General features: G+C 35.6%; 1 protein-coding gene across 7 annotated transcripts in view; it reads left to right on the plus strand.

Annotated features, from left to right (window-relative positions):
• Positions 1-1817: 1817 nt before the first annotated feature.
• Positions 1818-13565, plus strand: part of wu:fc17b08 (microtubule-associated protein futsch) — a 28406-nt gene continuing 16658 nt past the window's right edge. For 2 of the 7 annotated variants that reach the window (XM_047152190.2, XM_017461638.3), the window contains exons 1-2: positions 1838-1949; positions 13265-13330. Coding sequence is in view for 5 of the 7 variants with exons in the window: in XM_017461633.3 (XP_017317122.1) it covers positions 1857-1953; positions 13265-13330 (163 nt within the window). In the remaining 2 variants the exon portion in view is untranslated. Of the gene's footprint in view, positions 1954-3912; positions 4014-13264; positions 13331-13565 lie in introns of all 7 variants that reach the window. The other 5 variants (XM_017461634.3, XM_053677579.1, XM_017461633.3 and 2 more) reach the window with 5 other exon arrangements.

Genomic DNA, 13565 nt, shown 5'->3' on the forward strand with positions numbered 1-13565 from the left:
AAACCATGAAATTTCAAAAGGTTCACATACTTTTTCTTGCCACTATGTGTGTGTGTATACATATATATATATATATATATATATATATATATATATATATATATATATATATGTGTGTGTGTGTGTGTGTGTGTGTGTATATATATATATATATATATATATATATATATATATATATATATATATATATATATATATATATTAGAGATGCACCGATACTAAATTTCTCAGCTGATACCGATAACCGATTATGCAGAGTGATATCGGCCGATACTGATAACCGATAGTTCTGCCTTTTTTAAATTAATAATAATTAATTCCACAATTCTGAAGGAAATGTAAATAAAAACTTTATTCTCTCCATTTCAACAAATTGTTTCACAGTAACTGGTCTCATAAACAGAAAATATATTACTCAAATTAACGTTAACACATGAACAATATTCTGAAGATTAATGTAAGATTTCTTAACTTATTGAATGTTATTAATTCATATTAACATTGACTGAATTCTAAAAAAAACTCCTGTTAGGCTTCACATTCACTCACCACAAACAAAAACATATATATATATGAGAGAGAGATGCACGATACTAAATTTTTCCACCGATACCGATCAGAGTGATATCGGCCGGTACCGATAGTTTGGTGGTTCTGCCTTTTATACCTGGAAATGCAAATAAAACTTCTCCATTTCAACAAGTTGTTTCACAGTAACTGGTCTCATAAACAGAAAACACATTATTTGAATTAACATTAACACATTAAATTAAGATTTCTTAACTTATTGAATGTTATTAATATTACCATAAAATGCATTCTGGGAATAAAAGGCTGAGGTCAGTTTGGCAAAATGAGCAGGAGTAAGTTATATAAATCTATATAAATTACTCCTGCTCATTTAGCCAAAGTGATCGCCAGTGAAAAAGTAGGCTTTTACAGAGACTCATCTGAGATTGCATTTGGCATGGACTCATAAGTGGTTTATTGGACAAAGGCAACTTGCAACCTTCTGAAAGGCGGTGATGATAATGTCCCAAAGAGACACCATCCATAATGGCATGTTGCAATAGCTGCCAGATACACCTTCAGAACCACAAGGAGCATGTGATATGGTAGGGAAAAAAACACTCAAATGTGCTAGCAGAATGAAGTCAGAGGGATGCTAGTCTTCGAGTGGTGTGGGATGTGTAAACTGAGGAATACATTGCTGAGGGAAGAATGACAGTTTAGAGGAGAAAACTCAGCTCTAACCCCAGTGTGTTGATAACAATGTGTCTAACCCTGTAGGAAAGTTATGACTTGTCATGCAGATAGTGCCACATGAGGTCCAACATTTGTATAAAGTGAGAAGAATGGAGTGATGGCTGTGTGACAATGGTTTTTACATCAAATTTACGTCAAATACTACATAATAAGGTGACTTTGTGACTTGGTTGAAAGTCTTGGCATGCATGCATGTCAATCTGAGATGCAATTCTTGCAAAACTACGTGCAAAGATTTAATTACACTTTTGTAAAATGCAAGGCAGTCTATTATCTCTTATCAAATGATGCAGTATCTATAGATAACAATTCAATATAAAGTTTAGTAAACAGATAAAAATGCAACCAAATCCTTAAACTTGTAAACAAGGAGCTTTGGACAATCTGTAAATCATCAGGTCTGATTTGAACATGTCACCAAATAAAATATTTTTGTTTTGTTTTTTAACATATCAGTTATAAAAAGTACACATTTTCGCTAGAGAACGTTTAAAAAACTCATCTATGCTCTGTGCTAGTGCGGCGCGTGCACGCGCGCTATGACGTGTACATTGGGCGTGCGCGCTGCCGGCGGACTTGCAAGTTAGAAAATGGCGAGTTCGTGCAAACGACGAATTTGCATCAACGAGAAGCGCGGCTTTCGTCAGGATTTGGATTCGTGGCGGTCTAAACTCATTGATTGTGTGGGTAAGATATACGTGGTATAATTGACGACGCATTTTGTTGCTTCATGTTGTTGCATGGTTTTTATTAAAAAAGGCTGCAGGAATGTTGGTAATGCTAATGCTGCTAAAAAACCGTCAACAACACCACTGTCTCTAATAGGGCTTTTTCTTTTCTTTCTTTTTTTGTCTCTTCTGCACAACTCTTTTATTCACTGTCATGCATTTGAAAACAGATAGATGGTACGCCTAGGCTGTTTTGGTGTGTCCCCTAATAATTCGGTGTTATTTGATGGTGTTTTGTGTTGTAGAGAGAAATTTGTGAAGTTCCTGTGTAGGAAGCTAGTTAGCTGGTTAGCTAATCAGGCAGAGAGAGAGAGAGAGAGAGAACGAGAACGAACGAACGAATAAATTGAGGAACATGGCATTAGCAGTGATGTGTTCAGCTGCACGCCTGTGTGAAATGTAAAGTTAGGTTAGTAATTCTGGAGGTTGGGGGGAAGTGACTTGTGTTGCCTATTAAACTCACACACACTGAAACTGTGTGTCTTTTTGTAGATCTATATAGCACGTGCCAACAGGACCTACTAGAAAGCAGTCACTCTTTCTATAAAGGAGGGAAATAAAAACATTAACGTTAAGCTGCAGGGTGCTCAGGTTGTGTTCTCACATTATCCACTGATTATTTCAGTTTGCCATTGATATAAACCTATCATTATTTGTTAATGTAACTCACTGACTATCCTTTGCCAAAGTATAATATATATTTGTTTCTCTAAGAATGGGTGTTAGACTGATTTGTGGATGAATTTGGCATCTCTCTGCTCCTGTCAACTCATTTTCCTTCATATGGAAAATTCATGATTCAAGAGTTTATTGATGTAGTTTTGGACAATGAAATTACATAAGTACTGCTCTACCCGAGCATATGAAGGATAAAGAAAAATCTAGAAACAAGGAATAGTGTCAAAAATCACAATAAATGTCTATTCTTTCTCACACACACAGAGCTGCGGTGAGAGTACCATTAACTGTAGTGTCTGTTGTGAATTTATCACTTGACTGTCCAAGAACGAAAATGTTGGTTTACTTTTCAAGAATGTTGATTAAGATTATTACTCAATTTCATTTTTCTGGCATTTTCTTCTGGTCATGTGGGATATTTGGTCTGATTCCAGGTCTAACAAAGTACCAGTTAGATTTAGATAGGTGTCCTTTATAAATTTGTTTTTCTATTTACCCAAGAAAATTAAGGTGATTCTTTCTTCCTGTGTTTCACTGGGCCCGAATGTTAGCAAAACTGCATCATGATAAAAATTCTACTTTTTTTGGTCTAGTAATTTGTGCATTGGTGAGTACATCTACCTCAAGTTTTTTAAATGGAGAAAGGAATGAGAATTAGCAGAGTGGCAGGATTATGAATGAGACAATCATGGTCTAGATGTAGAGCTTTATTTTTGTCTAACCCAATTTTAAAATACTAATTACTTGAGTTTTCACTGGACATTAGACAAGATTTTCATCTCTCAAAATTTCAGGTCATTATAAATGGAAAAATAAGACAAAATGTATCTGATCTTGAATAGCTTCACTGGCAAAACTTATGACCCTAAATGGTTAATAAACCACTTGTCACTGTGTGATGGCAGACTGTTAAATGATAACAGCAAAACAAGTGGAATCTATTTTATTAAAGCAGGTGAGTTTGTGCCAAAAGTATTTTAACGTAACTTTTCAAGAAATGAACAGAAATGTACAATGACAGGAGAAAAACACTCTGAAACTGAAAACGGTGAACTCTGTGGCAAATTTAACATGGTCTTCAATTAACAGCATTTGTTCAGTTTTCTAAGCTTCCTTTTTGTTAATCATGGTTTATGAATGTGCTGCCAGTGTCTTCATTTATGCTCTGCAAGTTTGCATTAGTCATTCTAACACAAATCTCGTGTGGCTGGGCTTAATACCATTTACTCTCATTGACTAGTGAGGTTTGGATCGACAGCTCGGGGGTCCAGTTGAGGAGGAGGAGGAGGATGATGACAACGCTCTGTGCTGCTTCTGAGACCTCCTCTCAGAAAAATAGTGGTATGAGACTACCCAAACTTCAAATATTAATTACGAACTAACCTACTGACTAAGTAAGTAGGTAATTTCCACTACAAAGACTCTACTTCCTGGTCAGGGAGCTGTTCATCCAAATCTCACTAGCCAATGAGAATAAATTGCTGTTAAACCCCGCCCACACAGGAGATTTGTGTCAAAATGGAGACCATAAACAAAAACATTGAAGGCGTAATGGAAAACTCTGGCAGCGCATTCATATTCAGAAGGTTTTTCTTCCTTCTTGTATATTTTTGTTCATTCCTTGAAAACTTATGTTCAATATTTTTGGCATAACATTGCACAGTGTGCACCCAGCTTTAGCTACTCAATGGGCCAGACAGTGCAAGGTGTCTTTTAGACTACTGTTACAAGGATAATCTTAAGAACTTTATATATATATATATATATATATATATATATATATATATATATATATATATATATATATATATATATATATATATATATATATAGCTATGCATTCATACCAGGGCTTTACAGTGCGACTGTGAAAAAATATTTAGGCGCACTGAAGCGAGTAACCATTTGGAGTTGTATAATACAATCGGAATATCACTAAAATTCCAAAATGCTTCTACACTGTGCAACAGTTACTTTCGCACTGCTTTTCATCACCTCAGTCAACCAAACAAGTGTGCAAATACTGCAAAGATGCCATTATAATGACGAGTAACTCTGTACATCATCTGCTTCTCTCAACTTGCTGATCTCACAAACCGCCATCTTTTATTGATCCCGCAAAATGACCTGAACCTGCAACCGTGACCTGCTTATATAGCCACAGCGGCGTCGGGCGCCAGTAAATTAATAATAATGCTAACACTATAAGGTGGTCTGTGATTCAAACTTCTTTAATAAATAATTTCTCACCAATCATAATCAAGAGTAGCAACTGTTCAGTCTGTAAACATACAGTACACTACAGCTCTCCTTCACTCTCTTCACCAACTCTAATAGAGAGCGTATTCACTTCATTTAAGCTTGCGCTTGCCAGATATCACTAGAAAAGTCAACTGCAGTTTTCCTGTTTTGATTTAATCCCCTAAAAAACATTATCAGCAGACATGGCAACACTGTACTGGTGGAACCGATCAAAAACTAATAAACAAAAAAAGTGCTTGGTTATAAGTAAATCATTTAATATGAAAAAAGATTAATAAATTCATGAAATGAGAACTAAATGTTTAATTACTCTGGGTTGCTTTTAAGATCATTGACATCAAGCTTAGTAAGCTATTTCCTTTGAGGGCTATTGGCCTTCTTTTTCCTAATATGGATCATGCTTGTGTTAGTCTACTTTTAATTAGGACTCTTTATCGCTCAATATATTTAAAAATAAATATTTTATGCTGTTTATTTATCAATTAACCAACAGTATTTCTCATTGCTTTTATTTTCAATTCAATTTTATTTGTATTGTGCTTTTTTACAATAGACATTGTCTCAAAGCAGCTTTACAGAAATATCAACAAGGTATACAGATATTAAAGGTGTGAATTTATCCCAACTGAGCAAGCACTGAGTGGCGACAGTAGCAAGGAAAAACTCCCTAAGATGTTTTAAGAGGAAGAAACCTTGAGAGGAACCAGACTCAGAAGGGAACCCATCCTCATCTGGGTAACAACAGATATTGTGAAAAAGTTCATTATTGACTTATATGAAGTCTGTATGGCCTTCAAAGCAGCCGTACTCCCAGCAGTCCGGAATTGGAGTAGATTAGAGCTCCATCCAGAGACAGGACATCCGAAACGGATCAGGCAGGTCCAGAGATCAGAAAGGATCAGGATCTCTAGTATCTCCATAAAATCGTGTGTGGTTCGTCAGAAGGAAAGAGGGAGAGAAAAGATTATTAGGACTGGGAATTAGCATAATGGAGAGACTAGTCAGGGTAGGCTTGAGTAAACAAATACGTTTTAAGCCTAGACTTTTAAGTCTAGGCTTAAAACGTATTTGTTTACTCAAGCCTACCCTGACTAGTCTCTCCATTATGCTAATTCCCAGTCCTAATAATCTTTTCTCTCCCTCTCTCCTTCTGACGAACCACACACTGAGACTGTGTCTGAGTCCCGAACACTAATTGGAAGACTGTTCCATAACTGTGGGGCTCTATAAGTGAAAGCTCTTCCCCCTGCTGTAGCCTTCACTATTCGAGGTACCGTCAAATAGCCTGCATCTTTTGATCTAAGTAGGCGTGGCATATCATAGAAAACCAAAAGGTTGCTTAGATACTGTGGTGCGAGACTGTTTAGTGCTTTATAGGTTGATAAAAGTATTTTATAATCAGTGCGAGATTTCACTGGGAGCCAATGCAGTGTTGATAATATCGGTGTGATATGGTCATATCTTCTGGTTCTAGTTAGGACTCTAGCAGCTGCATTCTGGACTAACTGGAGTTTGTTTATGTTTCTACTGGAACATCCAGACAGTAAGGCATTACAGTAATCTAGTCTAGAAGTGACGAAAGCATGAACTAGTATTTCTGCATCATGTAGTGGCAATATATTTCTTATCTTAGAAATATTTCTGAGATGGAAGAGAGCTATCCTAGTAATATTATCTACATGAGCATCAAATGATAGGCTGGAGTCAATAATCTTTTACTGCTGTACATGTTGAAACAGAAAATCCATCCAGAGTAACCATTTGATCAGAATTACTGAATTAATAATAATTACAGAATAATTATTACAGAATTAAATTTTTTTATTTTTTTTAAAAATTAAATAAAAAAAGTGACCATGAGCAGTGAGCTTACATTTAACCGTTCATGTCAGACCTCCTGATTTAAAGGTTAAACAAAAAAAGATTGGTATCTGGACCGGTGTTGGTCGATAAAGATGACACAAAATAAGTATCGGCGGTAAAAATCCTGATCATCAGTAATGAACAGCATTACACGAAATCACTTTGCATCTGGTGGGTAAATGAATTCACCTAATCACATCCTGTATGAGATTATTCAGATCTCATACACAATGTACGCAGAGCAGTTCGAGAACTGGCTTCAGCCCACAACCATGACATTGGAAAATGTCTAGTAGTGTAGCTTTTATATATATTTAAGAGGAGCAGACTTCAAAGACTGAACATTGAGGGTTTTTGTATTTGTTTACAAGCTGGAACAGGTTAACGGTTGTTTTTCGCATACAGCCTGTAAAATTAACTGAAAATAAACTAAATCTAATATCAAGGTAAATTAATTTGCCATGGCTCACACTATGTTCCTAAATTTTGTCAATTGACGTGCTCAAGTTTTACAATTTTTAGGGTCATGCCTACTTATGCACTATATTGTGGCACATTAACGTTACCATCTCTTTAAAAAAAAAAAAAACCTTCAACCATTTTTGACTGTACTCCTTAATTTTTGTAATTAGGAGCACAAGTGCTCCTAAAAGTTGTTACCATAGAGCCCTGCATACATTTGGAGCCCAGGTCTCAATACTGGTGAGAATGTACATCAGTTAGTACTGTGGCTTTCTTAAATTTTTTTCGGGACAAAATTCTCTGAGCAATGACTTTTCCATGCATTGTAAAATTCTTGTATGTGAGAATGCAGCAGTTCTGTTGTCATTACTGTCCTACTCCTACATATGAGTGTTTTGTGGCACGTAAAAGTTGTACACAAACATCCTGTCTCTCAGCACTGTTGACAAGGCTGGCAGATTGTGTGGTTTCACCTGTTTTGCAATTTAGTAAGTGAAGCTGCAGGAGTAGTACAGTCTAGTGACATTTTTCAGTATGTACAGTATTATGTGTAAAATTATCATAGATTTCAAATCAGTGTTTTTAACTAGCACAAGTATACTGATGATGTGAGGAGGTCTTAGTGTGTGTGTGTGTGTGTGTGTATGTGTGTAAAATAAATCAAAATGAATGTGCTTGTTTGTTCTTGATGCACCTTGATTAGGTGCTCTGCCCAAAAAAAAAAAAAAAAATTCGGCTGGATCATGATCCACAATTATGTTTTTAAGACTAATTCACAAAGTTTCTGAACAAAGCAATTGATTTCCCTGTGGATGAAAATATACCTCTACAAACATAACCTTTTATAAAAAAAAAAAAAAAAGAGTAACGGACACCTCAGGCATGAGGTACACTTCCCAATTTTAAAAAAAACAGACACACCTCAATGAGGTGCACTTCCCAATAAAATGTATTTCTAAAATAAAGACAATCATACATGGGTAGTGTATTTATTTAAAAAAAATAAAGTTCAATAAAAATGGAGCTCTATTAAAAATCACCCTTTGTTAATGTCTTCAGCGATAAATGGAAAGGTGATTGAGTGTTTTCATGTTTAAATACTGAGTGCATTAACTTTAAATTCTTAGTTGGTTGTACATTTTTGTTTAACATTTAAATAAAGTCAATTGTGTTTCATTGTTTTTATTGAACTTTCTGCATTTTGTGTACAGTTTTACACAAAATGCTGTTGTAACAAGGATCAACTATTTTTAGAAGTCACTTAAAACCTTTGTCTTTGACCATTTTGTTGGGTTTTATATCCTCGACCAGGTAAAATGTCATTACATCCGTGGTGTCTTTCCACACTTGCTTGTTGTCTCATAACCCTGCGTTCACACTAATGCGCAACAAGTCTCTCATATTTGTAGTTGGTCACTTGTGGATGTGTACCATCTTTCAAGCATTTTTAGTTCTGCTGAGAAGGTAGTGGCCAAATTTAGCCTATAGCACACAATCTACTATAGTGTATATACAATGTCTTTAAAATGAATTTTAATATTTTAATAGTGAAATAAATGTTAGATTGCTTTTCAAGTATGTTATTTACCAAGCTTCATATTAGCTTTGTTAGCAGGGCTAGCTAACTGTTCTCACTACATACACTCACTAGAGGCACTGCTATATATGTATTTTTATCTTCTTCACTAGTAAAACACAAATGTATCTATATATATCTTCCAACTAGTGAAAAACAATTTAAATAACATTGACAAGTGTGAAAATTGGTAGTTTCATGTATGTTATGTGCCAGGATTTGTATTGGCTATTAGCAGTTAGCAGCGCAAGCTCACTGTTCTAACTACAAACACTTCTTTGAGGAAGCAGTAATCTATTTTCTTCCAAGGTTTATTTTTCTACAAAATGTCTATACAGGTTTAATGAGAAGGTCATAGATCACAGGATAAGATGAACAGTTATGCATTCATCATACCTAATTTGCATTAATTGAGAATATCCGTTCGCTTGTAGCTCTGTCGCATGTCATTGTTGCTGAAATTGTGACACCGTGTTGCACACGTATGAAGAAATTTAATGGCCACTTGTTGCTTTGTTGCTCTCTAGTGTGAACATACCTTGAGGTGTCCCTTTTTCAAATGTATATGTGTACTTCAGTGCTGTTTCTGGCTGTGGTTCTGTTACACTAATATGTGTAAACGGATTCATTGTGATTTCTCCATTTGCCAGTCTTTGATTTGCATATTTTGCAAACAACCATTGTTTGTGCTGTGACCGTAAAATTCAGCAGTTCCATATAACCAATTTTGAACTCCTCCATGTTGTCTGAGGAAGAAGCATAAGCCCAAGAACTGCCTGTACTTGTTTATTGGTTTGTATGTGTGTCTTTTTGCTAGCCCAGCCTGCACTCTTACAGAGTAAAATCTAGTTCTTAAAATAACTTGGTGTACCATGTCTGAGTAACTGATCAAATGTATTCAGTGTCACGATACACATGATCTCTATGTAAAAACAGATTGTGTTTGTTCGTTATGTAAGAACGTCATATTGTCCACTCCTAACTACAATGTCTGGGCCGCAATAATTTTTTAACCACAATGTACTTTTTTTTTTTTTTTTTTTTTTTTTTTTTTTTTTTTTTTTTTTTTAATTATTGTTATTTATTTTTTTAAAAAATTTATATATAATTTTTTTCATCTGATCAGTTGGAAGGCATCTTTAGGACAGAAGTGCTGTTGTGTGGTTTTTATTTATTTATTTATTTTTGGCATGGCTTTGCCTTAACATCAAGAGGGAGAAAAGTGAGTCTGCCGAGGGAACGACTGTGTATAGTAGAGACAGACTGATCAGCATTCTGTGAGGTCAGTAGTGATGCCAGTTCCAAACAGGGGAGGGGCCAGATACCACAACACTCATCTACTTTGGCAAAGACAAAACAAAAAAGTTAGTTAACCTACGGCTGGACAATACAGCTAAATTTTTATCACAATATAATGTTTCATATCATTCAGTGTTGATAATTATTTATTGATAAATTTTCTTTTTTTTTTTTCTTTTAAACAAATGACCAGTTGGAAAAATTGGTTTGAATTTAACCACTTTTTTTTTTTTTTTTTTTTGTTTTGTTTTTTGTTTTTTGTTTTTTTTTAAACCAAATTTATTAAGGCAAATAATTTTAGTTTTAAGGCAAAAACAAAATAGAATTTAAACAAATGTTATATGAAGATTAAATAAATGTTAAAGAAACGCTTTACCTTAATACATAAAATATTACAAAATGTGCAATGTAAGTGTAGATCAACATCGCATTATTGCACCAGGAGTCACATTCTATGCTCTGGTTTGTGCTCCGCCTGTTAGCATAGTTGGCCTATCCTCGTATAAAACGTCCACTTTAACACTTACTTCTGGGGTAACACTGTGCTGAGGTCAGCATCTGACGAGTCAAGTTCTTGCTCTGAGGACACTCGCTGTCCTCCCCAGAGCCGACATTTTACCAGAAAACACAAAAAATTTTACACTTCTTCCTTGCCCGCTGTTCAGAGTCACATGCGCACTACAAGTCTCTCGCAGCTTGTTTCTCCGTACTTGGCTGTCCCGGCACAGTGGCACAGATGAGCAACCAAACTGCAACCGAATATATTTCACAGAAGCAATTCGAAAGTAGGGCTGAGCGATACAACTAAAATTTATAACAAAATAATGTTTCATATCATTCTGTATCGATAATTATTTTTATTATTTTTTTAAAAAATCTTTTTTAAACAAAGACCAGTAGGGGAAAAAAGATTTTGAATTTAACCACTTTATTTGACCCACTTTTATTAAGACAAACAAGGCACATTGGTTTTAGAAACTTTGAAAACAGAATTAGCTTGAGGCCAAGGCAGATATTGTGGAAAAACTGACACACTAGTGACATGTTTCACTTCAGCACACATACTGAGATTTGGCTCATGTGTTGTCATTGATTGGCATGGTGTATCGGCCAGATCAAAGAAATATAGGCTGATGGCTGATCACATTAGGGCTGCAACTAACGATTATTTTCATAATGAATTAGTTGACCGATTTAGTTTTTTTTTGATTAATAGGATGGAGGGCAAACTTTCAGTAACCCGACACACACACATTTATTTAAAATTAATTCAACAAACTGAGTGTTACAAATATAAACTTCATACTAGAACTTTACACAACTGTTTGTCCAATTATATAAGACTGAAAAGAACCAAATACACATAGACAAACCAGAATATACATTATTAATTTAGGACTGTAGTTTATTTCTGTGCTTTTTGTGCATCCATAAAAAATGTGTGTGAAATAAATTATTTATTTATTTTAGTTTAAGTATTTATGCATTTATTTTTATTTATTTTTATGTATGCACAAAAAGCACTGAATAAAACTACAGGCATAAATTAATAATTAAAAACTCACTTTCACTGCACCTTGTGGTTTTTGTAACTTGCTGTCTTTAGGTATATTGTTTTACTTCAGTTTACTTTGATCATAGTGTTTTTTAATTAGATATTACAGATCTTACTTGCGCTCCCACTGTGTATCAGCACGTCTACACCATGAGTGAGGATCAACCCGGCCTCGTTACTAATAGATCATTTCCGTTATAATAAATGAGTTACACTGCAAGCGTGCAAATACGCCATATAATGCCAATAAACTGAAATTAAACTAAACCTTTTGAACCAGTTTCCCCTGCCCCTTACACACAGTGGCACATTTTGGATATAAACCTAAGTTTGTTCTCGTGCATCACTGTTTGATCTCTGCGGTGTTTAATATAAAATGCTTCCCTGCCTTAGAGGACTTTCTTCCTCAGTCACTTGACGATTTTGCCTCCATCTGATGGGGACTGAGGTCATGTTGGGAATAAAAGGTAACATTGACGTAAACTGTCTAAAGCTAGTGGTGTCACATTATGTGCATATGACATCATGCGCCGTCGACTAGGAAGAGGCTTATGCTTCCGGTTAGTAAAAAAACCCGCTAGTGTTCTATTTGAGAGATTACCCTTCTAAACTTCATACATTTGACTGTAGAATCACAGTGCATAGTGTAAATGTATAGTACTTAATTTGGGCCACAACTTTAGTATTTACTCTCCAAAGCGTGTTTTCAGAACAGAATGTAGTGAGTAAATATACCTTGTGCCGCGCGCTGACCAACCATCTCGATAATGAGATTCATTGACGACGATTTTCCTAAGCGATTATTCACGATTAGTTGTTGCAGCTAATCTTGATTACATGTTTAGGCCAGACATTGGCTGAGTCTGATTTTGTAGCTGATCCATCCTCCTGTCTGAAGTCTTCAACTATTGTAAGGTACTTCAGCTGGTGTAGTAAGATAGGGGGCATGGTGGCATAGTGGTTAGCACGCTAACTTGCATACCTTGTGGGTTAGGGGTTAGATTCCCAGCTCCGCTATGAGCTTACCAGGTTTCCTCCTGGTACTCAAGGTGTGTGTGTGTGTGTGTGTGTGTGTGTGTGTGTGTGTGTGTGTGTGTGTGTGTGTGTGTGTGTGTGTGTGTGTGTGTGTGAGAGAGAGAGAGAGAGAGAGAGATTTCTGCCCTGTAATGGGTTGGTTCCTAGGAAAGGCTCCAGGCTTCCCTTGACCCTGTGTAGGGTAAGCAGCACAGAAAATGGATGGATGTAAAAATTAACTTGTTCCTAATGTTTAAGGTGGAACAACTTGTTTGTTTCACATTACACATAACTATGAGTGAGTCAAAAAGACCGATTAAGATAAAACCTAAATAAACCTTTACATAAACCTATACGGTGCCACTGTATGTTTGAGTAATAATTGTACAATCAAGGCAGTCGCCCATACATTATTAAACGGCCCACTACTTTAATGAGCATAATCTGTTATTCCTTGTTTTATAAAGAAAATCAGTTATGTATGAAATTCTCTAAAAAAAAATTCAGGAAAACAAGCTGTTATGTAACTAAATAGCGTCTCATTCTCCTTTCTCTGCACAGGTGTTGAGAAGATCTTGGAGTTGTTACTTGGGACAAGAATTTTAGAGGACCTAAGTCAGTTCAAAGGTAATTAAGCTGGAAGTAAGGTCTATGCTGTGACATAATTGATTAGCAAAAGGTAATGCTTTTTGGTTTTTTTTGCTTTATTATTAAAACAAAGGACACTTTTTAGACTTGGTATAGAGGCTATGCACGTGACGTCACTGTAGCCGGAACTCAGTCACGACAACCATGTGGCAAAAAGACTGAGCGGTAGCATTAGTGTACAGCATGAATGCCAGAAAAACACAAAAAAAATAGA

This window comes from Ictalurus punctatus, chromosome 29 (genome assembly GCF_001660625.3).
Source record: "Ictalurus punctatus breed USDA103 chromosome 29, Coco_2.0, whole genome shotgun sequence".
NCBI classification, from domain to species: domain Eukaryota; kingdom Metazoa; phylum Chordata; class Actinopteri; order Siluriformes; family Ictaluridae; genus Ictalurus; species Ictalurus punctatus.